Below are 24,354 nucleotides of genomic sequence, written 5' to 3' on the forward strand. Positions count from 1 at the left end.
TATTGGACAGACTTCTAACTCCCTTAGACAAAGGGTCAACGGGCACAAAACAGACATCAAAACACTCCAGATCCACAAACCAGTTAGTCAACATTTTAATGGAATGGGTCATTCTGTCAATGACCTCAAGGTATGTGTGTTACTGAAGAGACATTATCGCACCGTTTTAGAAAGAGAAGTGGACGAACTGACATTTATATTCAAATTCGGCACATTAACGCATGGTTTAAATCGTGATGGGAACTTTCTGAGTCACTATAGGGGCTCGTCTGCATACTTGACTCAATCTGATTCTTGATCTCCCCCCCCCCAACCCCTCCACTCTCTGATTTGCTCACCTTGATTATCTTTTTCTGATTTGTCCTCCTTGCTTACTGTTTTTGGTTCTCTGTGCCTTAAATATTGAGTCTGTTCTGGTCTGGCTATGGTCTGAAGAAGTGGGTCTGTCCCACGAAAGCTCACCTAATAAACTATTTTGCTAGTCTTTAAAGTGCTACTTGACTGCTTTGTGTTTTGATTTGTGTTCACTGTTCGCTTAGGATTGTTCCACGCTCATTTTGTAAGTCTGCCAAAAATCGTAGCTGCCTTCCCAATTTTGATGTTCGGTTCTTCGCCTATGGATAGGTTTGCAGTGACAGTAGATCCAATGTAACAGAATTGTTGAACCACTTCTAATGGGCTGTTATCCAGAATGACACTGGGTCGCTGAGGTATACCTAGAGTGAATACAACAGTTTTTTTCATGCTTATGTCAAGGGAAAACAACTTGCAGGCTGTGGACAGAGAATTCATCAGTGACTGTAACGTGTCTTCATTATGAGCAAGGCAAGCTGCATCATCTGCGAAGAGGAGTTCCCTGATGAGGATACCTTTGCATTTTCCTGCAAATGATCTCTGCAGGACACATTCCTCAAATCCTTCAGCAGCATTGAGCTCCTGCTGGCACATTCCTTACAGACTAGCTAAAGGGTTATTGACTAGGAGCAAGGAATAAGAGGGTCATTTACAGCTAGTGAATAGTCCCCACCATGTAACTCCTCCCAGTGACAGTCGCAGGGATCTGTCAGTTCTTGGTGTCTCAGGGAAGTCCAGGAGGAAGCCCCTCAGGCTCTTTGACCTTTTGAAGTTACAACAGCTATAAAAAAAAGACAATTTTCCTGCGGCCTTGTTTTATTTCAGGGTGTCTTAAACTGGGAGTTGTGAGGTCACCACGTGAGGCCCATGAGGTGCGAGCCAGGTGCACAGCAGGGCTGGCAGCCTGAACGGAGCCAGCCCACCTCCACCTCAGCCTGCTCCGCTGCCAAAGAAAGGGGGCCAAAAGAGCGGTTTGCCCAGGGCGTCACTTCCCCAAAGGGCAGCCCTGGGGCAGAGGTGGCATTGGAGGAATTGATTGACAAGGGACTGGCGCACACAGCCCTGCTGGGCAACAGGGGTTGTCACAGGACAAACAGCTGGAGAACCAGTTTCATGTCCTTCGTTCTGCGCTGCAGTCAGGTGAGGTAAAGCTGCTCTCCTCTGCCAAGCTCCGTACATGTGCCCGCTACCGCGCTGCTCCCATCCATGCACAGCACCCGCCCGGCCCTTCGACTCCACCACCCGGACAGGCAGAAGGGCCAGGTCAGCACAGCCAGAGCGACGCAGTGTCTGTGCAGACTCTGTTCCCCACCTGGTGCGCAGAGCTCACCATGGGTGCCCTGTTCCCTGGGGCTGCCTGTGCCCACAGGGACTCAGCTGAGGGCTCCCAGCAGGGCTGACACAACCCCAGGAACCCCAGTTGGAGTCAGTCCCTGCACTCCTATGCACACACCCCACCAGCCACCCCAGGGACATGAAAAACCGCAGCAGCAATTCCTTCAGTGCCTGTACGTCAACCTGACATACGTTGGCCCCATTGCACCATGTACACATGGCCACAGCGTCCGAGCCCACAGGAGCCACTTCCTGGCGGGCAGCATTCCCCAGGCACGACCAGGAGAGCGACCAACCCTTTGCCCCGCAGTGATGCTGTGTGGCCCATTGCTTGTCATGGTGTGGCTGGGTGGCTGAGGCAGGGCCGGGGGCTGAGTCTGAGGTCACTAGCTGTGGGCAAACCCCTGGAAGGTTAGCCAGCCACATGTCCACATCTCGCCCGAGCCCGGGGCTGATGGTGGGCGTGGGATTATTGTGCAGCGACTGCCAAGCAGTGCAGAGGCTAAGCCCTGCGCCGAGCCAGGCCCGTCTCCAGCGATGAGTTAGACAGTTCCTAGCCAGTGCCTGCAGCCTGGGCAAGAGCTGGCATCTGGCCTGCTGCTGCCACATGGGATAGGCCTATAGGGCAGGGATCGGGGCTGCAGGCCAGCTGGTTGGGGATGGTGTGTGGTGGGGGTAGGTCTGTGAGGAGGAGTAGGGGCAAGCCTCCCTGGGGAGGATGGTGTGTGGGTGGGGGGAGCATAGGCCTGCTGGAGATGTTCGGGGCAGGGGTAGTCTTACGACTGGGGATGGTGTGTAGGTGGGTGTAGGCCTGTGGGGAGGTGTGTGGGGAACAGCTGTAAGCCCATGGACAGGGATGGGAGGAGGCAGTGCCTATGGGGAAGGATCTGGGGAGGTGGAAACCTATAGGGAGAAGATGGTCTAGGGGAGAGGCATGGGCCTGCTGGGGGTCAGGGGGAGAGGAATACAGGCCTATGGGGATGGGTGTGTGTGTTGTGGGGGGATAGGCCTCTGGGCAGGAATAGGGGGGACAAATGCCCCTGGGGAAGAGATGCTGTGTGTGTGGAGGGGAAGTAGACCTATGGGGAGAGGAGGGGAGGGGAGGGGATGGTGGATGAGGGGTCTAGGCCTCTGGGGAGGCAGTGGTCTGTGGGAACTGGTGTATGCCTTCCAGGCTGGGCTGGTAGCTGCGGATAAAGCTCCATGGGACTGGGCTGGGGGCGGTGATGAAGCTCCGTGGGGGCTGGGCTGGGGGGGGGCTGAAGGCCTACGGGCCAGGGATGGGTGGCTGTGGGCTGTCCAGGCAGAGGACAGACCTGGGCAGGGATTGGGGGTGAAGGCCTACAGAGAGGCGCTGGCATGTGGGACTGGACCTGCTCTGTGGGGCCAGCGCGGTAGGGGTGGGCCTTGGCCTGCTGGGCAGGGAAAGGGGCAGGCACCGTGGGCACCATGGACATTTCTGTTTGCCCCTGCAGGAGGGTGAGGAGCCAGCCCTGCCCGAAGCCGCCCTGTCTCCACTTGCTCCTCTCAGCCCCACGGACAACTACTGCTCCCTGGTTAACCTCAGCCATGGGCGCCACTTGGACAGCACCAGCACCGAGCCCAAAAGCCCCCAACCCGGTGCTAGCCAGCCCTAGCGCCCAAACCACCCTGCTCCCCCTGCCCCAGTATCCTGGACCCCTCCAGTGTTCAAGGCCCCAGGCTACCCCGACCCCCAAACTATCCTGGGGGGGTGGAGGTCCCAGCTCCCCAGCCCAGCATCCAGAACCCCCCCAAACTGCTCCCAGACCCAGTGCCTGGGACCCACTAAAGTCCCCAGCCCCCACAGTTGAGCCACCCTTGCCTTAGCTCCCCCCACTCTCCCCAGCCTTTCCGGACCCCAGCACGCCCTAGTCCCAGGGCCCCAAGAACTTGAGCCCTGGCCACCCCCAACTCTCCCTTGACCCAGTGCTCTGAGAACCTCCAGCCCCACTGCCCGCAAGCCCGGGGACACTCTCCCTGATCCCTCATCTAGAGCTCCAGGGCCCTCTGCCCTCAGCCCACCAAGACCCCTCCCAGGCCCCCTCCAACCCAGGCCCACTCCTAAACCCATTCAGCCCCAGCTCCCAAGATGTCCCTCAAGTGCCCCCTGCCCAAGGCTCCCAAGTCCTCACCCTATTCAGCAGCCCAACCACACATAGGGAGTCCCCATGCCCAGCAGCCCCACCCTACCCCCTCTGTAAAGCCCTGACAACTGCCTGCTCCTACGCCCCTGAGCCAGCCTCTGGATCCCTCACCCCAGCCCGCCCACCACCTCACACCCCAAGTGACCCCTCCACCTGAGAGCTGCTGAGCTCTAATGCTGGGCCCCCTCCCTCCAGGCCAAAGGCCCCAGCAGCCACTCACCCCAAACTTGCCCAGATGGGCCTAGGGCCTCAGAGCCCCTTGCTTTGGCCTCAGCCAGGACACACTTACCCCAGCCCCAGGAAAGGCTCTCCTGGGACCCCGGAGCTGCAGCAAGGGGCAGGCAGCAGGGCATGAACACAGGTGGCTCCAAGGTAGCCCCTCCATTCACCCCGAGAAGGGGGCAGCAGCCATTGGGGGGGGGGTGCATGGACTAGATCAGCCAGTCTGATCCCTGTCCCAGCTGGCAGCAGGCACCGGCCAGGCACTTGGCTTCCGCACTTGCCCCGCCCCCACCCCAGCCTACGTGTCCTGCAGCTAGAGGCAGAGGGGCCCAGTTTGTGCAATGGGTCCCCCCTTCCCCCCCGCAGGCCTCAGGGCCGCTCTGCATGGCCTGCCCTGCCCAGGCTTGTGGGAGTGTAGAACCCTGTACCCCTGCCCCCACCCTACGCCAGTCAGGCAGGGCTCCCACCAGGGCCTGAGTGATTTCAAGGGGGCTTCCCCACCAAGCCTGACGCTGCAGGGACCGCAAGGCTCCCCCTCCTTTGCTGTTCGTGTCCCTATTCATGTGCCCTGCCCCCACAAGGCACAACTGCAATAAAAAGAGCTTTCATAAGAGCAGGCCTGTGCTGGGCGCTCACTGAAAGGCCTCAAGGGTGGGGGGGGCTATAGCAGAGTTGGGGGTCCCACCCACAGGCATGGGGGGGTGAGTGGGTTCTGTCTACAGGCCCAGTTCTCAGCGGAGTCCCAGGATCCGGGGGCAGGCACTTGGAGCGTCCCAGCTGCTCGGTCTGGATAGGGCTGGTGGGTGCTAATCTGGGGGGAGCCCTGGAGAGGGGCTGGAAGAGATGTGCAGGGGCAAAGCCTGGCACAGATCGGTGCGCTAGGCTTAGAGGGACACATGGGTACAGGGTTCCTGGTGCCCAGTCAGGCGGGCGGGACCGAGGCTGGGGGGTTCTTCAGAACACCACAGCTTGGAAAGATGCCAGAGCAGCCTGAGAGCAGACACTGAGCAAGAGCCAAACCCCTGGGAGCCAGGGATGGTCAGGGCTCCCCTCACAGGGGAGGAGGAGGTCTCCAGCCATGGAGGGGAGCAGGGGGACATGGGCGCAAGGTGGCAGAAGAGGAAGCAGAGCTCTACCAGCTGCCCATGCCTATAGCGCAGGCTCTTTGACATGCTTGGAGTGGGGCACTGGGGGTGGGGTGGGGGGCAGCTCAACTGCCTCAACACAAAAGTGCTGCCTCTCCCCCCCACAACCCACCCCCCCAAGCAGCAACGCAGCTTGGTCCCGTGGGTGCAGGTAGAGTTCTCACTGCATGCTGGGACCTGCAGCTCTGCAACCCGCTCCATTTCTTACACAACCTGACACCTTCCCAGCCCAGCCCCTCAGGTGGTGGGGAGCGGTGGCCTGGCAGAGTCACAGCTCTACCCCAGCTCCACCCACAACTCCGCCCTCTCACCCGTAACCCCCACAACAGCCCACGGGATCGGCACTCCCGGAAGTGTCAGTAATGACTCTACTTCCAGGGGTTTTAGTTTGTAACGTAAATTCTTCTGCAGCCCAAGGCCTTTGCCTGCAGCCCCTCCCAGCTGTCTTCTCTGGGGGGGAGGGGGAAATCTCCTGCTTCATGGAGCGCCCCGGAAAGGTGGCGGGGGCATATCTGGAACCACCAGGTAGGTCATGGCTTTCCCAGGAATCCCTCCCTCTTTCTGCTCCCAGCCAGGAACTGGCAGAGCTCCTGCTCTCTGGGGCGTGCCCAAGAGGAGAGGTTGGGGCCACAGGACAAGTTTGGAAAGTGGGAGCCCAGCTCTCCACCTCCCTAACCACACACGACTTCAGCTGTGCCCAGGTGGCCCCAGGGCTCTGCAGAGTGAGCCCGGCTCTTTGGAACGTTCCTGTCCAGCTGCTAAGGAACAGGAACAAGAAAAAGGAAGGGACATTACAGCCTGGGTTTCCCGGGGCAAAGCAGCCAGCCTCCTAACCCAGCGGCTCTCTCCCAATCACGTCTCAAAGGCCTGCCACAAACAACAGAACTCCGCAGAGCTGCCTGCAGGCTCAGGCAGACATAGGGAGAGGGACGAGCAGCTGCTGTGGCTGGAGCCCAAAGGCAAGTGACTTGTCCACACCCAAACGGCAGGTCAGTGGCTAAGGGCAGCACAGAGAGGCTAGCACCGTGTCACATGCCAGGGCCTCAAGAGCGGTGGGAGAACACGCACAGAAACACTCCTCTAAGCTCCAGCGTTCAGCATATGTACAGCCAGTCAGGCCAATACCTCAAGCCCAGCCCACTGTCCCAGGGTTGACACAGCCCAGGGGAACCGCTGGGTATCTAATACCGTATACAGGTGGCCTCAGCCCAGAGAAGAGGGTGCGAAGACGCTGCGCCCAGAGACTTGTCTGCAGCCGTGAGATCAGGCCAAAAGAGAGGAGTCCAGAGGCAAAGCGAGGTCAGCACACAACTCACGGTCGAGGGTTTCATTAGTTAGTTCATCAAGTAGGAAGCCGGCTAGGTGAGGACAGACCCAAAGGAAGTGCCTCCAGGGGATGCATCTACTGGAGGATTCTTCTGCACACGGCGCCCCATGCAGACCAAATCGGCAGAGCTGCCACCTTAGCAGAGTCCCCGTGGAACAGGGTGTCGGCTCCTCCCAGATGCTGCATTTGAGCAGGACACGCGACAACACACAGCAGAGTCTGGCAGAGCCACATCGTCCCGGCGGGTCTCAGCGGGAGGGAACCGTGGAGTCAGACAGCACCAGAACAATCCTAGCGGCTCACTCCCGGAGCCCGTGTTCTCCAGAGGGCCTGCACATCCCTACCTCTACAGAACTAAAAGGGGCTCCGTCGTCTTTCCAGCTCAGGCCCCACCACTCTCTCCCAGAGTGCAGCCACCTGGTGCAAGAGCTCCGGCTCCCTGCCTCCCTCGCCAGCCTGTCAAGACAGGCAGCACAAGACAACACAAGGTGAAACCCAGCTCCTTGGTGCCAAGCCCCTGTGCCTGACACCACCCCAGGCCCCTGCACTGCTCATGCAACATAAGGCCTTGCCCAGACTGCTCCTAGCCAAGCCCCTCACAGAACTTTACCGAGCTGCACCGCCCCCTTTACTGGTGGAGAAAACTGGCAGTGTGAAGGGACAGTGTCCTTCTGAGCCTCCTCCCTCCCACCCAGAAGGCCTGCGAGGGTTAATTAATGAACACCTGCAAAGCCCCGACCCCAAGAGTAGACAGCAGGTCACTATTTGCTATTAACCCCCACCCCCCTCCCCGTTATATCCACAGCTCCCTTGCCCCATGTGCCTGGAGCTCTCCATGGAGAACAGCCAACTGCAGCTGTGCCAGTGCCAAGGGGCCAGCATCCCCCAAAGCCCCTTGGTGGTAACTTGCACAGAGGGTGTGTGAAGCCATGTGTTGGAGGGGGGTGTCCTTCCCCCACCCTGGCCATGGTCCCCCACCTCCCCTCAGTCCAGCTTGCTGTCACTCCTGAGCTGTGCGCAAGAGCCGCTCTTCACGCTTCTTCCGCATCCGCTCCTTGAAATCTTCCAGCTCCTTCCTCTGAGACACAGAGGGAGAGAAGAGGGTCAGGGTCAGTCAGCATCACTGTGCACCTACTTCATCTCCCTCCCTCATCTCCTCAGAGCCAGCTGCACAGCTGGTGGAGGTGGGAGAGATCCTGCTGCCTCCTAGTGATTAGAGCCTGACTCAAGAAATCAGCTCTGATGCTGCTGCTGATAATGGAGCCTGGAATGCACTTAATGTGGATCTCTTACTGGTGGAGAAGGACGGACTCCTAGAACCTCTTATGTTGGTCTGAAGCCCTCCAGGGGCTGGGCAAACTGCTTCTTCAAATACCAGACAAGTCATGGGATGGGGGGAGGGGGAGCCTCAGACTGGGACAGCTACACCAGGCAACCTCCTTGTTGCAGTACCACAGCTAGGAAGGGTCAAAGCAGCTAGGCTTTGGCTCCATGATGCTCTGAAGGCAATGGGAAGGAGCGCTTCATCTTTCTGGTCAAGGCCTCCCAGGTGATGGCACAGGCCTGTGCATAGCTAGGCAGGAAGATCTGACCCCACAATGGCTGTTAACCCAAATGACCTGCTGGGGGCAGGTTACCTGATGTCATCAGGGGGAAGGGCTCATGAGAGGCCTCCCGAGCTGGGACACATTCTCAACAAGGTTCATGTATGGGGCGGAGGACAGCACGCTTACCTGGCGGTCATCATCAGGTGGGTAAATCTCCCTCTGAGGAAACAGAAAAGTGGGTCTCAGTGAGCATTACCAACTGGGGGATGCCCAGGTCAGTGACTCGGCAGGGGAATGAGCACCATTACTGGCACAGATGGCAAGGAGAAACTAATCCAACAGACCCTGCTGGGTTGCCTACCACTCCTTCCTTCCCCATAGCAACTGCTGCTGGGCAGGTGTCTCTCCTAAGACAGGTGGGCTAGAAGCAGGGCATGGCAACGGAGGTGCACCTGCCTAGTCTGCTCCAGGAAATGCCCACTACAGACATCATCCCTAACTCCCTTCCATGAGCTTTGACTGAATTACTGTCCCTGTTGTTGTAACCTCTAGCTCACAATACACTCCTAGAGCTGGAAACAACCCTAGAGTCCTCCCCGTAGTACCTGCCCAAATCGCTATCTGGCACTCCCCTGGGAGAGGAGAACACCATGCTCACCTTCCTTTTGATGACATATTCTTCAAAGTACTCAGCTTGGTTGGAGATCCAGAACATGGCAACGGGGAAGGTCAAATACAGAACCATCTGCAGAGGAGAAGCAGAAAGAGGGCATGCCAAGCTAAGGTGCACCATTTAAACACCTTAAAGATGGCCTTGCACGAAATCACAAATAGCGTGAAGCCGCATTAAGCAAAGCCCCTGCAAAGAACATGCCAATGATTAATTCAACAGTTTCATCCACATGACAGACCGTAGGCCAGCACTGCTCCTAGCACAGAATGAATACATCAGCTGATGTTGGAATAACAACTTCTCAGCAACATTAGGTCTGATAACAGATAACAGAGGAGTAGCTGTGTTAGTCTGTAGCCATAAAAACAAAAAGACATGCATCTGATTAAGTAGGTCTTTGCCTATGAAAGCTTATGCTCCAAAAAAAATCTGTTTGTCTATAAGGTGCCACAGGACTTCTCAATGTTTCTGCTAACAGAGGCTTTCTTCCACCGACATAGCTGATTCTGCACTGGAGTTTTATGGGCATAGCTCTGTCACTGAGGGGAGGGATTTTTTTCACGTCCTTGTCAGACACAGCTATGCAAGTGTAAGCTTCAATTGTAGGCCAGGACTTCACTTTGAGCAGGTTCCATTAAAATCTATTGATCCAAGATCTTTATGTGCATGTGTAGCTCTTTTAAAGTGCCCTCCTTTCCTCTGAGTCCAGAAAATACCTAAGGATAGCATAAATAACTCACACTTTTGGAAGTGGTTTGCAAAGCTGTTGCCCAAGCACTTTCACTTAACAGGGAGGACCTGACTGCATGTGTTTGCAGGACACATTTTACGTACTTGCTGAATAGTGCCTTAAATTTGAGGGCGGGTAGGGGGTGTCCTCTGCTGCCACACTCCCTCACTGCAAGGCCACCCCTTGCAAAGGTGGAGTCCCCTCCCTCTCCTACCATAAAGGCACATGACCTCTTGGGATAAGAGGCACAGTGTAGAAGAATTCCTACAATCCTTCTACTGTGCTGTCCAACATCTCAGATCATGTTGGATCCTGACTCTCTACTACCAAACAGCCCCATTTTCAGGGTTGCCACTGAGCTGTCAGTGATTCAGCCTGGCAACATGGACTCTTTGCTTCGACCTGCAGATCTATCTCCTGCTTCTCTGGGGTGCCCCATAATGGCCACTTTCAATTTTAATGTTTTAACCATCTCTGCACTCGGCAGCAGACCCTGGGCTCCCCTTCCCTTCAGGGAGACTCAGTGCAGGTCCCTTGACTCCAGCTAGTCGCTCTGGTACCCAGCACCGCCCAGCCCAGCACTAAGGGGCAGAGGCAGCACCCCAAATGGGGGTGGGGTGTGTATCACAGGGAAAGCTCACGCTGGGCTACCTGGCCGAGGGGAGCAACCGTGCATGAGCCGGGTCTGCCAGGGCACACAGGCAGAGATGACAACAGCTGCCACCGGGGCACCAGCCACAGTCCAGACGCTGGCCAGGGAGTCACACCGCCCAGTGGGGGAGGAGGGGATCACAGCGGGCCCCGCCCCTGAGCCAGCCACAGACCCCGCCCCAATTATCGACCCGCCCACGTACCTCTCTGTCCCCTCAGCCCACTCTCTTCCCCCCACCCCGGCCGCTCGCACCACGCAGACTCCGCTCCTGCCACTGACCCGAAACACCTCCAGCTTTACCCCCATCCTGCTCGTTGCGCCCCAGCCACTTCCGCCCTCTCCTCAAGAGACAGAGGCATCCACTTCCGGCCTCCCACTCAGCAATAAACTCGATAGTTATTGGCCACCGGGAGTAGCAGCGTCACCCAGTGGTTGAAATTCGGCAGGGAGAGAAATCCTTCCCCCCGTCGCCGGAGTAAAGATGGCGCCTGGCCGGAAGTGGTCCGCTCAAGTGGGGATACACCGGAAGTACACTCATACCTCCCTCAGAGGCGGGTTCCCCCTTGTGCTGACGGGAGGTTTGTGACGCAGTGGCGTGTATAGCTACGTCATCACCGAGCGCCGTGGCCTGTCAGAGTCCGAGTCCTGGGAGTAGCGTCTGGGGCTGCCGAGATGCCGGAGCTGGAGGAGGCGCCGGTGGGCGCCAGCGCAGGGAAGCCGGACCTGTTCTTCGTGAGTGCCCGGCCCCTTGCGGCCACCGTACCCCCCCCCAGTGCAACCCCCTCGGCGCCCCCACAACCCTGCCCCTCAGACCCAGCTCCGCCCCCCCCACCAGAGCCCCCAGCGCTACCCGCATCCATCCAGCTCCACCTCCACCTCCCGACTTCCCACGGTCCCTGCGCTCCCCACTGCTGTGTCCCGAGGAACCCGCCTTGCCCCCAACTCCCCACAGACCCCTCCCAGCTGCCTCCCATGGCCCCAGCCCTGCCACCTGCCCCCCACGCACCAGAGCCCCCAGCGCTGCTCCCGTTGATCCAGCAGCGGCCCCTAACTCCTCCCGCACGAGAGCCCCCAGCGCTGTTCCCTATGCACACCCCATCCCCCTCCCCATTCACCAGAGCCCCCCATCGATCCAGCTCCACCCCCTAACTCCACACAGGCCCCCTTCCCTGCAGCTGCCTCCCATGGACTCAGCCCTGCCCCCTTCCTCCCCATGGACTCCTGAGGCTGCCCCCTAACTCCCCATGGACCCAGAGCCCTCCAGTGCTGTTCCTCATAGGGGACTAGGCTAAGTCTGTCAGCCCCAGGGTCTCCAGGTCTTCTCCCTACTGTTGCCTCCTTCTTAAGGTGGCACAGTGGCAGTTCGTGCCCGGTGTGCAACGCTGGCCCAATAACACACCGAGAGTGGAAGAAGAATCTTTATTTGTCATGCCAAGTAAGGTGCAGGGGGATCTCTCCTCAAAGCCTGCACACCTTGCAACAAGCAGTGTGCAATACTTATACCTCTCTCCTCCTTTGTTCACCCCCTCCCAACAAACCAGGGGAGAGTTTCTTATAATTCCCTTATCCACTCCCCCAGCTCAAACTGAATTCTTACTGGTCTTATGCCATTCCGCTCTGGTAATTCCCTATTGAGCAGGAGGTCAAGTACCAATAGATTATTAACAAAAAGTAAAATACAGGAAGGTAGAGTTATTCGGTCGTATAGAACATGAACAGGATCTCATTAACAAAACAATACTGAAAATTAAGGAGGATTCACTAACAATGCTAAATTCAATATTGAACCTTATGGAGAACATCAATAAGCATTCATTTACAAAACAATGTCTATGAGATCAGAATATAATAACGTTTTTCGTGCCAACACTACCATGCAAAGTAGGGTTTGGTCATCCTCATCCTGCCAGAGCTGTGGATTTGCAAAGTTGGACCCTAGAAAACTCAGGTTCCCTCAGTCTGTCATTACTAGGTGCTGGAGCAACTCTCATGTCATGATTCCTCACCCAGGCCTCTGCCTCAGAGTGGGCATTTGGCTTTTGATGTCTCAGCTTTGTTCTTTTTCTGGTTTCAGACTCTACAGCAGTAAGCTAGCATAGGTGCAGTTCTGAGCGGTTTTGCTGTAAAAACTACTGTACTGGTTCAGCCGTATCTTTCCCGAACAACCCTGTGGTGACCAAAAAAAAAAAAAAAAATGCAAAGCTCTGGCCCTTCCAGGCAACCCCACATTAATGAGCCAGTAAAGTTTGCATTTCAAGCCCCTGATCAAGTCCATGTGGACCATACAGGGTTTCAGTATGGAGGGGGCAAATGCTGAGTAAGAAAACATTGCGTTCAATACATAGAGGAAAATGTGGTTTTGGCATTTGGATTCCCTTGGTGGTTTCCCCACTAAACTGTTTTTAAGTCCTGGAAGCAGTATTGCTAGTGCTCCGAACTTCTGGGCATGAAGGAAAGGCCTGTACTCTGTCTCTAACCCCTGCCACCCATGTGCAGGAGGAAGAGGATCTGCAGTACGAGGAAGAAATCCTGCGCAATCCTTTCTCTGTCAAGTGCTGGATCCGCTACATTGAGTTCAAGCAGAATGCCCCCCGCCAAGTGCTGAACCTCATCTATGAGCGAGCCCTCAAGGAGCTGCCAGGCAGGTATGTGGCTGGGAGCACAGACCTGGAGAACTCTTCAAGCATGTCTATATTGCCATGAGAGATGTGACAGCACATGTCGAGGCAGCCAAGCTGGTGAGCTCAAATAATGGCGGGAAAGATGCTTGTCACCTGAGTATGTTATGAAGAAAGATTAAAAGGACTGGGACTTTTCAGCTTAGAAAAAATGAGACTTAGGGAGATATGATATAGGTCTATAAAGTCATGACTGGTGTGGAAAAAGCGAATAAGGAAAAGTTAGTTACTTGTTCCCATAACACAAGAACTATGGGTCACCCAGTGAAATTAATGGGTACCAAAAACTAACAAGAGGAAGGTTTGCTTCGTGCAGTGTGTGGATAGCCAGGGCAGGCTGTGAAGATCAAGTTTAACAGGGTTCCAAAAAGAACTAGATAAATCCATAGAAGTTCGGTCTGTCAATGGCTATGAGCCAGGCTGGGTTGGTGTGGTGTCCCTGGCCTCTGTTTGTCAGTAGCTGAAATGGATGACAGGAAAGGGATCACTCTGGTGATTACTCGTTCTGTTCACTTCCTTTGGGGCATCTGGCATTGGCTTCTGTCAGAAGACGGGATCCTGGACTAGATGGACCTTTGGTCTGACCCAGCATAGCCATTCTAATGTTCTTGTGTACATTCATGGGCTCGCTTGTACTGCTGTCTGCTGTCAGTCAGCCTCGTTAGATGGAAGGTAGTTCGTCTTTGTTGGCACAGTCTGCAGTCACACCTCAGATTGCAGAGTAGATGCACCCGTTAGGAGCTCAGCGCTTTTATGAGAAGCACTGCAGAGAAGTGCGGGAGCACCAGGTATCAGCAGCTCCTGGCTCCTGCACACTTAACCCCTCCCAGCAGGAGGCCAGGAGGCTCTGGGAGGGCTGGGACAGGAGTTCAGCCTATAGAAATCTTTGGTGGTGATGGCTCCATGGTGTTTGCAGTTACAAGCTGTGGTACAACTACCTCAAGCAGCGCCGGAAGCAGGTGAAGAACAAGTGTGTGACTGACCCCAGCTATGAGGAGGTGAACAACTGCCACGAACGTGCCCTCGTCTTCATGCACAAGGTATGGGGAGGCCTGAGACGGCCGAGTGGCAAAGCTGCTGGGCTTGAGGGTAGTAGATGAAGACCCCTCGCTAACATGGGAAGGGGTGTGGGCCTTCTGCATAGCCCAGTCCTCAACTGCGGGCAGCCTCTGCCCCAGGTTCTGCACACTCCTCCCCCTATAGATCACCCAACCATGGGCCCCCCCACACATCTTAGACCCCTGCCTGCCTGGGTCCCATGTGTGTCTCCAGAGCGGGCATAGCCTGGGCAGCTGCTGAGCCAGCTCCCCATGCCGTCACTAGCCAGCATGCATCAGCACTGATCAGGCCTCTTGTGCTCAGCTTGTCAGTGAGCTGAGGGGCGGGGGAGCCAGTGGGAAGCAGCCTAGGACCTAGCCAGCTCATTTCCTGCTAGCTGCTGGCAATGGCTTTCCTGCTGCAAGTGGCAGCTGGTATTTAAGCCCAGATTGCTGATCTGATGGGCAATTTTCCCTCTAATTTGTTCCATTCATGCGCAGAATAACTTTTGTTACATGCATTGGCATGAGCTGATGTGCACCACCAGCAGAAGCACATGCTGCTAGTTGTGGGCACTCTGCTGATCAGCCAAGCAGCATTTGAATCTCTCCTGAGTGGCCCCCAAGTGCTCAGCTAACAGGAAACATGGCCGGGGAGTGCAGGGGTTAGAGGTCCAGGGGCAGTAATCCCACTGGTGGCTGCCACTCACTTCTGGCCTTTGCATGGCTTGGAACCAGCCACTTGAAGAGGCGAGGCTCTCTAGGTTTTCTTGACTATCCACAGCCCTCCCTTGCGCCTGTCTGCCCGCTGATCCAATCAGCATAAAACACACGAGGAGCAGGGAAAATCTAAATACCCGGTGAGGTTCCCTTGCTGTCAGGCATAGGGCTCCCTTCTTTTGGGAGAATGGTTTGTCCTTGGGGACAGCTGTACCACATCGCAGTGGCAATACAGCCATAGTGGGAGCAGTCAGGTCTTCCCCCAGAGGCCTGCCCTGGTAACCAGTCCTGCCTCTTGCACTGGCAGATGCCACGGATCTGGCTGGATTACTGCCAGTTCCTCATGGACCAGTGCCGGATCACCCGCACACGCCGGACCTTTGACCGGGCACTCCGGGCACTGCCCATCACTCAGCACCATCGCATCTGGCCCCTTTACCTGAAGTTTGTGCGCTTGTACCCCCTGCCTGAGACAGCTGTGCGAGTCTACCGCAGGTATCTAAAGGTAAGGATGTCCGCCTCCCTGCGGAGCTGCTCCTTCGTGAGCCCTCTCCTTGGGGTTTCCCTGTCTCTGCACCATGGATCTGGAAATCAGAACAAAGACCTTGGAGCTTCTGCTCCTCATAGGGTCAAACACCAGCCCTCACCCTGCCCACAGCCGCATGGTGCATACGCAGTGGAGGCAGACGGATTTGAGGGGATGGCTTGGACGTTCTGATCAGGGGCTGAGTGACCTGCAAGGGACTGGCAGAGCAGGGAGTTGAGTCTTTGTCCCCCACTGAGTTCTGCACTGTCCTTCCACTCGCCCTTGCCCCAGCCAGCACATCTCTCCCCTGTCTGTGCCCTTGGTTCCCTGCAGAAGGGGGCTAGTGAACTGTGGTGGGCTTGGAGAGCAGGGCATGTGTGCGCACCCTGGGACAGTATTAACCTGCAAAACCCTGGAGGCAGGTTTACCGATTTAGCTGCCACATGGACATCCCTGGAAACGCCATAATTACATCTGCCGAATGGCGATGGTTCTGTGAGTGTCTGTGCAGCTGCCCCTGCTCTAGGGCAGCACCACGGAGGCAGGGGGTGCTCGGTGGCTGGCGATGCTCATCCTTGCTGTGTGTGCTGCAGCTGAGCCCCGAGAACGCCGAGGAGTACATAGAATATCTGCGCTCCATCGACCGACTGGACGAGGCCGCCGTCCGCCTGGCCGTCATAGTCAATGATGAGAGATTTGTCTCCAAGGAGGGGAAATCCAACTACCAGGTGAGGCCCCAGGCTGCTGGGGTGGAGCTGTGCCAGTTGCCCACCCCATTGCTCAGCACTGTCCCACGCAGGGTCTCCAAGCCTGGACGGTGCCAGGTGGGCTGGCAGGAGCGAATGGGGGCTGGGCCCATGGTGATGGTGGGAGGTAGCGGGGATGGGCAAAGAAGACAGGCCAGCCTAGAGGGGGAGCTGGAGTAGCGTCCTGGAGTGTGCTCTCACATGGGCACAGCAGTCCTGGCAGGTGGGCGAGGGAGGCCCCGGTGGGCGCTGAGTGGTGCACGTCGCCATACCCGGCTGCTGGATGTCTTGTCTCTCCCCAGCTGTGGCACGAGCTGTGTGACCTCATTTCCCAGAACCCCGACAAGGTGAGGTCCCTCAATGTCGGGGCCATCATCCGCGGGGGCCTCACCCGCTTCACCGACCAGCTGGGCAAGCTCTGGTGCTCCCTGGCGGACTACTACATCCGCAGTGGGCACTTCGAAAAGGTACTGCGGGGGTTGGGCAGGACAGCCGCTGTGCTGTGGGTGGTGCTAGCTGCTGGCCATGGCTTTCCCACTGGTCTGGTGGGTGCAGGGGTTAAAGGTCTAGGAGAAGGGAAGTGGGCTGGGGAAGTCCTCCCAGGGCTGGTCGTTCTCCTCCTCCTCCCCACTCCCCACTATGCTGCCCTGGCTGCAGAGTGCTGGAGATGGGGGCGTTGGCCAGGCCAGCTGTGGTGGGGTGTCTGAGTGCACTGCCCCAATATGGAAAACAGCTGGGCTTCTCCACTCACTCAGGCACCGGGGTGACTGCTGTTTGCTGAGGAAGACACCCAGGGCACATTTGCGGAGGGATGGCTGCCCTGGTTCTGGAGCGTGCCTGCCTCTGGGGTGTGAGGGGTTAAACAGTGTGCAGGACTCTATGGGGTCACTGACAAGCTCACCCCAGAGGCAGCATCCGCTCTGCGCCAGGCAAGGGACGACAGCCCCACGCCCACCCCAGAGACGGCTATGTCGGCCCTGGGCGACGGATCCCGGTATAAACTGGCCGCCATTCCCTATCCTAGCTGCACCTTGGACGTGCTTATCAGGATGGCGTCTGCATAGCTCCCATGTCTCTGCTGGGGCCTGGCTGGGGCGCCCCTTTGTGGGGCGGGGCAGGGGCTTTGCTGACAGTGCCATGTGTCCCAGGCCCGGGATGTGTACGAGGAGGCCATCCAGACGGTGATGACGGTGCGGGATTTCACCCAGGTGTTCGACAGCTATGCCCAATTCGAGGAGAGCATGATCGCAGCGAAGATGGAGACCACCTCCGAGCTGGGGCAGGAGGAGGACGGTGAGTCGGGGGCTGGGCTCTGCTGGGGTAACATGCAGCACTCTGGGGCTCCCAGCAGGGGTCAGCTGGCCTTTGCCTGGGAGGCAAAGCCCCGAGTGTAGCCCTGGAGGGCAGAGGAGTAATGCTGAGCTCTGCACTTACACCACTTACACCAGGGCTGCAGTTGGCCTCCAAACTCTGGCAGCTAATTGCTCTTCATGGGCAGCTCTAATGATGGCTCTGGAGGGGCGGAGGCTCTGCTGGTGCCGCTCGGCCCGGGGAGGGCTGGACTCATGGGCTACGTCTACACGTGCACCCAACTTCGAAATAGCTTATTTCGATGTTGCGACATCGAAATAGGCTATTTCGATGAATAACGTCTACACGTCCTCCAGGGCTGGCAACGTCGATGTTCAACTTCGACGTTGCTCAGCCCAACATCGAAATAGGCACAGCGAGGGAACGTCTACACGCCAAAGTAGCACACATCGAAATAAGGGAGCCAGGCACAGCTGCAGACAGGGTCACGGGGCGGACTCAACAGCAAGTCGCTCCCTTAAAGGGCCCCTCCCAGACACACTTTCATTAAACAGTGCAAGATACACAGAGCCAACAACTAGTTGCAGACCCTGTATATGCAGCACAGACCCCCAGCTGCAGCAGCAGCAGCCAGAAGCCCTGGGCTAAGGGCTGCTGCCCACGGTGACCACAGAGCCCCGCAAGGGCTGGAGAGAGAGTATCTCTCAACCCCACAGCTGATGGCCGCCATGGAGGACCCCGCTATTTCGATGTTGCGGGACGCGGATCGTCTACACGTCCCTACTTCGATGTTGAACGTCGAAGTAGGGCGCTATTCCCATCCCCTCATGGGGTTAGCGACTTCGACGTCTCGCCGCCTAACGTCGATTTCAACTTCGAAATAGCGCCCAACACGTGTAGACGTGACGGGCGCTATTTCGAAGTTACTGCCGCTACTTCGAAGTAGCGTGCACGTGTAGACGCAGCTATGGCTAGTCTCTGCTTCGGCCCCACGTGAGAGCAAACGAGCCCCCCCCCTCGGCATCCCTGCCCGGGGCAGCTGCTTTCCCTCTGCCTGTGCCTGTTCTAGTCAGAGGGGGTAGAAGTGGGAGGACTATTAAACCCCTTCCCCGCCCCCCCATGTGCCCCCACTGCCTTGGAGAGCTGCTGGGCCCTTGCACTCTGGGGCCAATCCAGGGCTGGTGGCCTCGGGCCTGCTGCATCTGAGGCAGGTCACAGCCCGGGTGCGTGGTGGGTGGAGAGGGGTCCCTGCTGAGCTGTCCTGAGGGACTGGGGGTTCTTGGGGACCAGCGGCTGATCGGCCGGTGCCTCTCCCCACTGCAGATGATGTGGACCTGGAGCTGCGCCTGGCTCGCTTTGAGCAGCTGATCACACGCCGCCCCCTGCTGCTCAACAGCGTTCTCCTGCGCCAGAACCCCCACAACGTGCACGAATGGCACAAGCGTGTGAAGCTGTACGAGGGCAAGCCCCGAGAGGTGGGGACGGCCAAGCCCCCGGCCACCTGCTCACTCTGCAGCCCTGACCCCTGGGCAGCCCTGGGCAGTGGGCATAGGTGCAGCTGCCTCTGGGGTGAGGCACACGGGGAGCTCTCATGGGGTGCGGAGATGCAGGAGTTTCGGAGGTGGGGGTGGGATCTGTTTTCTACCGGGATGTGCAGCCATCTCTGGGCAGGACAGATCTCTGTAGCCCATGCTCTTGGGGCTGACGTACGCTGCAGCATGGCAGGATCGCCCCGCTCCCTACAGAGCCTGTCCCTCAGGGAGAGGTTCTGAGACGCCCCACGGGGCAGGGCTGGGCCCTCTAGTGGGAAAGAGCCCCAGGCAGAGGCTGGCGCATGGCGGGGTGAGTCAGGACACCTGGGTTCCATTCCCTGCTCTGCCCCATGCAGTTCCCTCTGGCAAGTGGCAGCGTGAAGCTCTTCTTTGGGGGATGAACAGGGTGCAGCCGGGCTGCAGGCACCGGCTCTGCTCAGGCCCCGGAGCTGGGTGCTGGAGTCGCTGCTTCCTGTCTGGTCTTGGGAACCCGGGTTCCGGTCGGGGCTGGGAATGACTGCCGGCTACTCCGTCTCGTGACTGTGGTGTGGGTGGGTTTCCGTCCTTTGCCTCGGCAGTGGGATCCCCATAGAGACTAGCTTGTCCCAGCGGGGAATGGAGGGAGACTGAACTCTGCCCTCGTCCTGGGGAGGCGCCCGCTGGGACAGGGTGGGCACGTGGGGGCTGGGGGTGCCCTGCTGTGGCTGTTTGGCAAAGGCCATTAGCAGAGCTTGCCTCTCTGCTGCCACTGGGTCTAACGCCGGCCCCCACCTGCCCCCAGATCATCAACACCTACACCGAGGCCGTGCAGACTGTGGACCCCTTCAAGGCCACCGGCAAGACGCACACGCTCTGGGTCTCCTTTGCCAAGTTCTACGAGGACAACGGGCAGATCGAGGATGTGAGTGCTGGGCGTGTGGAGTGAGACCAGTCAGAAACTGCTGCTTTCCCTGCCCTGGCCCAGGGCTGGGAGCCTCAGCCTGGGGTGGTGTCCAGGCAGAGCGTGGTGCTAGCAGTGGATGCTAGTGGGCAGGAGCATCTCTCAGGCAGCTGGAGAAAGAGTGCAGAGAGCCATGGAGCAGGGGAGGCCAGGTGGGGAGGGGGCTGGACTCCCTCTGATTCTGCCTCCCTTTGCTTCCCAGGCAAGAACCATCTTCGAGAAGGCCACCAAGGTGAACTTCAAGCAGGTGGATGACCTGGCCAGCGTGTGGTGCGAGTATGGGGAGATGGAGCTGCGCCATGAGAACTACGACCAGGCCCTGCGCATCCTGCGGGTGAGTGGGGTGTGGGAGCCCATGGGTGGGGCTGGGCTGCCAGCCCGCCAGCAGCTGAAGAGCCCTGGGCAGGAAGAGGCCCATACTCTGGGGGGTTCCCCTCCCACCTCTGGAAAGGGCAGTGGGTCTAGTGGTTAGAGTGGGTGCTGTGCTCTGCTGTTGACTCCAAGTGATGGCGGGGAGCTGCCTGTGTGGTCCCTGAACAGCACTGCCTGTCCTGCGTGCTGCTGGACACTGAGTGCCTCCCCCTCCCGCCCCACAGAAAGCCACAGCCATCCCAGCCAAGAAGGCCGAGTACTTCGACGCCTCGGAGCCTGTCCAGAACCGGGTGTACAAGTCCCTCAAGGTCTGGTCCATGCTGGCTGACCTGGAAGAGAGTCTGGGCACCTTCAAGGTGAGGCTACCAGCCCCTTTAAGGAGCCAGGTCCCCAGGGGAGGCTGTGGAACTGGGCCGAAGCTGCTGACTGGGGGGACTCCTGGGCCCCCGGATTCCTGCAGTGGGCGGCCCTCCTGCCCACAATCCACCTAATTCCTCTGCCCACCCGGGGCTCTCTCCTAGTCCACCAAGGCCGTGTACGACCGCATCCTGGACCTGCGCATCGCCACGCCCCAGATCATCATCAACTATGCCCTGTTCCTGGAGGAGCACGCCTACTTCGAGGAGAGCTTCAAGGTGGGGGTGGCTGGCAGAGAGCCCTGATTGGCTGGGCACACACCAGCCACGTCAGCGCAAGGCTGTGGCGCTGGGTGGGTCACACAGGCTCTGAGTGGCTCTGTGGGGATGGAAGGGTTGATGTGCAGAGGCAGGACGAAGGGGGGCTGTGATTGCTCATGGGGTGGGAGGTGTCATGGGACTCGCTCCAGAGGGGACTGGGCAGCCACGCTCCCCCTGCTCCCTCGGCAGGCCTACGAGAGGGGCATCTCCCTGTTCCGCTGGCCGAACGTGTATGACATCTGGAACACCTACCTGACCAAGTTCATCGACCGCTACGGCGGCAAGAAGCTGGAGCGCGCCCGTGACCTCTTCGAGCAGGCGCTGGACGGCTGCCCCCAGAAATACGCCAAGAGTACGTGGGGGGGCGGGTCCCCGGTCTGAGGACGTCCGTCTGTCAACTCCCCTGGGGTGCTGACAGGCCGGGGTCCACCCCCGCTGGTGCGCAGTCCCGGCCCACGCCGCCGTGTGGAAGCCTACTGCTGTGTGGCAAAGAGGGTCTGAGGCCCTGGGCAGTGGTGGGGTCAGCTCCGTGTTCTGCCTGGCTGGCTTTGCCTCTGCCCCCGTAGCAGGGGGGTTTGTGACATGACTCCTGTGGCTTGGCAGCCCCGTGCCAGCCACCATCACACACCCTGTCCCTGCAGCCATATACCTGCTGTATGCCAAGCTGGAGGAGGAGTTCGGGCTGGCGCGGCACGCCATGGCGGTGTACGAGCGGGCCACCCGGGCTGTGCAGCCCTCGGAGCAGTACGAGATGTACAACATCTACATCAAGCGGGCAGCAGAAATTTACGGGGTCACCCACACCCGCAGCATCTACGAGAAGGCCATCGAGGTGAAGTGTGGGCAGGGCTGGCACAGTTCTTCCCCTCCCCCCTGCACGCACTGGCCAGGAGCAGTACCCCCACCCCTCTGTGCCAGGGCCATGGGCTGTCCTGGGCACCTTCCTGCTGTTCAGCAGCAGACACCGCTCCGGCGTCCTGCGCCCAAATCCCATAGGCTGGGGAGGTGCAATTGTCTGAGCGCCAGTCTGTGGGTCCGGGCTGTGTGGCGTCCTGCCTCTCCCCTGGAGCATGACGGTCTGCAAGGCTGAGCTCTTAGATCAGGGTGGGGGGTGGGCCCACGGGGTCGAGGGTTGCTCACAGTCTCCCCCCCAGGTGCTGTCGGACGAGCACGCCCGTGAGATGTGCCAGCGCTTTGCCGACATGGAGTGCAAGCTGGGCGAGATCGACCGGGCCCGGGCCATCTACTCCTACTGCTCCCAGATCTGCGACCCCCGGGTGAGGGCCCCTGGTTGAACTTGGGGGGCCAAGCAGGCCAGGGTTGCAGAGGCCCTGGGGGTGGGATCGTCCCCGGTGCCCCTGTTCCCAGGCCCGCACTCCAGCCCTGGTTTCCCTGCTGCTCTGCCCAGCCAGATGGTCAGCTGCCACCGTCACTCCTGGGGCTGGGGCTTTGGGCTCTGCCCTGTGCTGGCACTGGAGGGCTCCACCCTTTGACACCCTGGCTATGAGGGGGCTGCAGAGGTGCTGCACCCAGGCCTCCTGCCTGCCTGGCATAGGGCCTGCCAGTCTCACCAGAGCCAAGGGAGGGGGTGGGGGGCTGCCTTGCTCTGAGTGCTGGGACCTGCAGCCCTAGGGTGAGTGGGGAGCGGGTTTGCTGTGATATGGCCTCTGTGAATGAGTGCGGGGCTCCCCCTTCTGCCCCACACCTGTGCTCTGGGCGCTGCTGCATCCGCAGTCCCAGGGCAGCCTGGAGCTAAACTGGGCTGTAGGAGCAGGGTTCCCACTCGGGGTTTGTCTTGCAGATGGTGGAGTCGGCCGGGCGGCTTGGTTTAGAGGCACACGGTTGGCCCTGCAGTGGGGGAGATGGTCTTTGAGCTGGGGGGAGGGCCAGGCTGGCAGCAAGCAGGTACTGGTGGGAGGATGGGGAGGGCACCACAACTCACCTCCCCCTCCCCCCAGACCACGGGCTCCTTCTGGCAGACGTGGAAGGACTTTGAGATCCGGCATGGGAACGAGGACACCATCCGGGAGATGCTGCGCATCAAGCGCAGCGTCCAGGCCACCTACAACACCCAGGTCAACTTCATGGCCTCTCAGATGCTCAAGGTCTCCAGCAATGCCACGGGCACAGGTAAGCAGCCCCCTCCCTACCTGTGCTGGGAGCTTTGGGGCCACAGGGGGTTTCCTGGCTTCACTCTGCTGTCTGGTTCCAGTGTCGGACCTGGCGCCGGGGCAGAGCGGCATGGACGACATGAAGCTACTGGAGCAGCGGGCAGAGCAGCTGGCAGCCGAGGCAGAGCGGGACAAGCCCTGGCCCAAGGAGAAGATCCTTTTTGTCAGGTCTGTGCCAGGGCAGCTTGTGGGGACTACACATCGCAGCTGGCCCTGGCCTCTTGGTGTGCCTGTGCTGGTGGCAGGGCTGGTTTCTCACGGGTGAGCCTGTAACCAGGGGTCCCTGTGAGCTGGGGGGCTGTGCCGCTGGCTGATACGCCCCACGTGGACTTGGCTGCGGAAACTGAAGAAGCCCCTCGCCCCAGGGCAGGCCCAGCTGAAGAAAGGGGCTTTAGGGACTCTGGTCGGGCCACCCTTCTGGGGGCGGGGCGCTCTGGAGCCACAGCAGCAGTGTGGGAAAGACCTGTTCCCATGCAGCTGACACCTGTAGGCTCTCATAGGCCGGGAACTGCAGCCAATGAGAGCGTAGGTGGCATGATCCCAGCTCTCTCTTCCCCCCCCCCCCCCAACCAAACTGGAGTTGCCCCAGGTAAGTGCCCTGCACTGCTCCCACCCCCCCAGTGTGGAACGATGGCTGGTAGGTGCACTAGTGATGTGGCACATCTCCTCGCTGCGTGGAGCGGCCCTTGGCCCTGCACGGCGCGAAGGAATGCTGCCATCTCGGCCTGGAGCAGCAGCTGCCTCACCCCCATCTCACCCCCCCCCCCCCCCCCCCCCGGCCCTGTCTTGGCAGGAGCGACACGTCGCGGGGCGAGCTGGCCGCGCTCTCCCGGCAGGCCAACCCCGACGAGATCGACATTGACGAGGAGGAAGGCGAGAGTGCGGAGAATGAACCCGATGGTAAGGGCGGGGGGGTGAATGGTGGGAGGGGCTGTGGCCTGGCTGGTGAGATTCCCCCAGCACTGACATCCCCCTTCTCCCTGCAGAGGTGCAGCTGGAGCAGCAGAGCATCCCCTCGGCCGTCTTTGGGGGGCTGAAGGAGGCTGACTGAGGAGCTGGGGGTGCACCAGACCTGTTCCCCTCCTGGACTGAGTGCGGGACCCGCGCTGGTGCCCTGCGGCACAGCAGAGTGGCTCTGGCTGCTGTGTCTCACTTGAGAATGGGGCCCGGTGCAGGTCAAGTGGAACTGCACACCCCTCCCCTGCAGCAGTGCACAGGCTGGGGGGACTCCAGCGGCTTGTGAACCCCTCGCCTGGAGCACTGGGGGAGTCTGGCTGCCCTTCAGCCAGGGCTGGGCCCTGCTGCCCTCAGATACTGTCTGTCAGGCAGCATGTTTGCTATAAATGTGTTTTTTCTAACCCTGGCTGGGCTCTCAGTGCTCAGGGAGGGCCCAGCTCCAGGCTATGGCGCCTAGGGCAAGGGCAGGGGCCTGCTGGCTGGGCAGGAAGGGCAAGGGGCTGCTCATGGCTGGTTCAGGCTCCCATAAGAGGGACA

General features: G+C 59.1%; 3 protein-coding genes across 4 annotated transcripts in view; 2 read left to right on the forward strand and 1 right to left on the reverse strand.

The window, feature by feature from the left end:
• Positions 1-3,326, forward strand: part of PCP2 (Purkinje cell protein 2) — a 46,302-nt gene extending 42,976 nt beyond the window's left edge. The window contains exon 6 of the mRNA XM_074980401.1: positions 3,165-3,326. Within this exon, the coding sequence (XP_074836502.1) occupies positions 3,165-3,326 (162 nt within the window). The remainder of the gene's footprint in view (positions 1-3,164) is intronic.
• A 3,190-nt stretch (positions 3,327-6,516) lies between these two features.
• On the reverse strand, positions 6,517-10,558 carry PET100 (PET100 cytochrome c oxidase chaperone). Its single transcript, XM_074979788.1, has 4 exons — positions 10,430-10,558; positions 8,754-8,840; positions 8,282-8,314; positions 6,517-7,626 (listed from the first exon to the last, which is right to left on the reverse strand). Exons 1-4 carry the CDS (start codon positions 10,454-10,456, stop codon positions 7,549-7,551), a joined length of 225 nt encoding a protein of 74 aa, XP_074835889.1. The 5' UTR covers positions 10,457-10,558; the 3' UTR covers positions 6,517-7,548.
• Positions 10,559-10,752: 194 nt separating this feature from the next.
• Positions 10,753-24,280, forward strand: XAB2 (XPA binding protein 2). Of its 2 annotated transcripts, XM_074979636.1 has the most exons (19): positions 10,753-10,882; positions 12,647-12,795; positions 13,745-13,868; positions 14,893-15,090; positions 15,705-15,839; positions 16,160-16,324; positions 17,006-17,150; positions 18,492-18,643; positions 19,482-19,601; positions 19,843-19,974; positions 20,237-20,368; positions 20,534-20,647; positions 20,879-21,041; positions 21,331-21,521; positions 21,844-21,966; positions 22,648-22,819; positions 22,902-23,028; positions 23,654-23,760; positions 23,847-24,280. In XM_074979636.1, exons 1-19 carry the CDS (start codon positions 10,823-10,825, stop codon positions 23,909-23,911), a joined length of 2,574 nt encoding a protein of 857 aa, XP_074835737.1. In that variant the 5' UTR covers positions 10,753-10,822; the 3' UTR covers positions 23,912-24,280. The 2 variants fall into 2 exon arrangements, 1 of the variants encoding a protein (XP_074835737.1); XR_012642780.1 differs by lacking the exons at positions 20,879-21,041; positions 23,847-24,280.
• Positions 24,281-24,354: the final 74 nt, after the last annotated feature.

The sequence above is a fragment of the Carettochelys insculpta genome, chromosome 29 (genome assembly GCF_033958435.1).
Source record: "Carettochelys insculpta isolate YL-2023 chromosome 29, ASM3395843v1, whole genome shotgun sequence".
Lineage (NCBI taxonomy): Eukaryota > Metazoa > Chordata > Testudines > Carettochelyidae > Carettochelys > Carettochelys insculpta.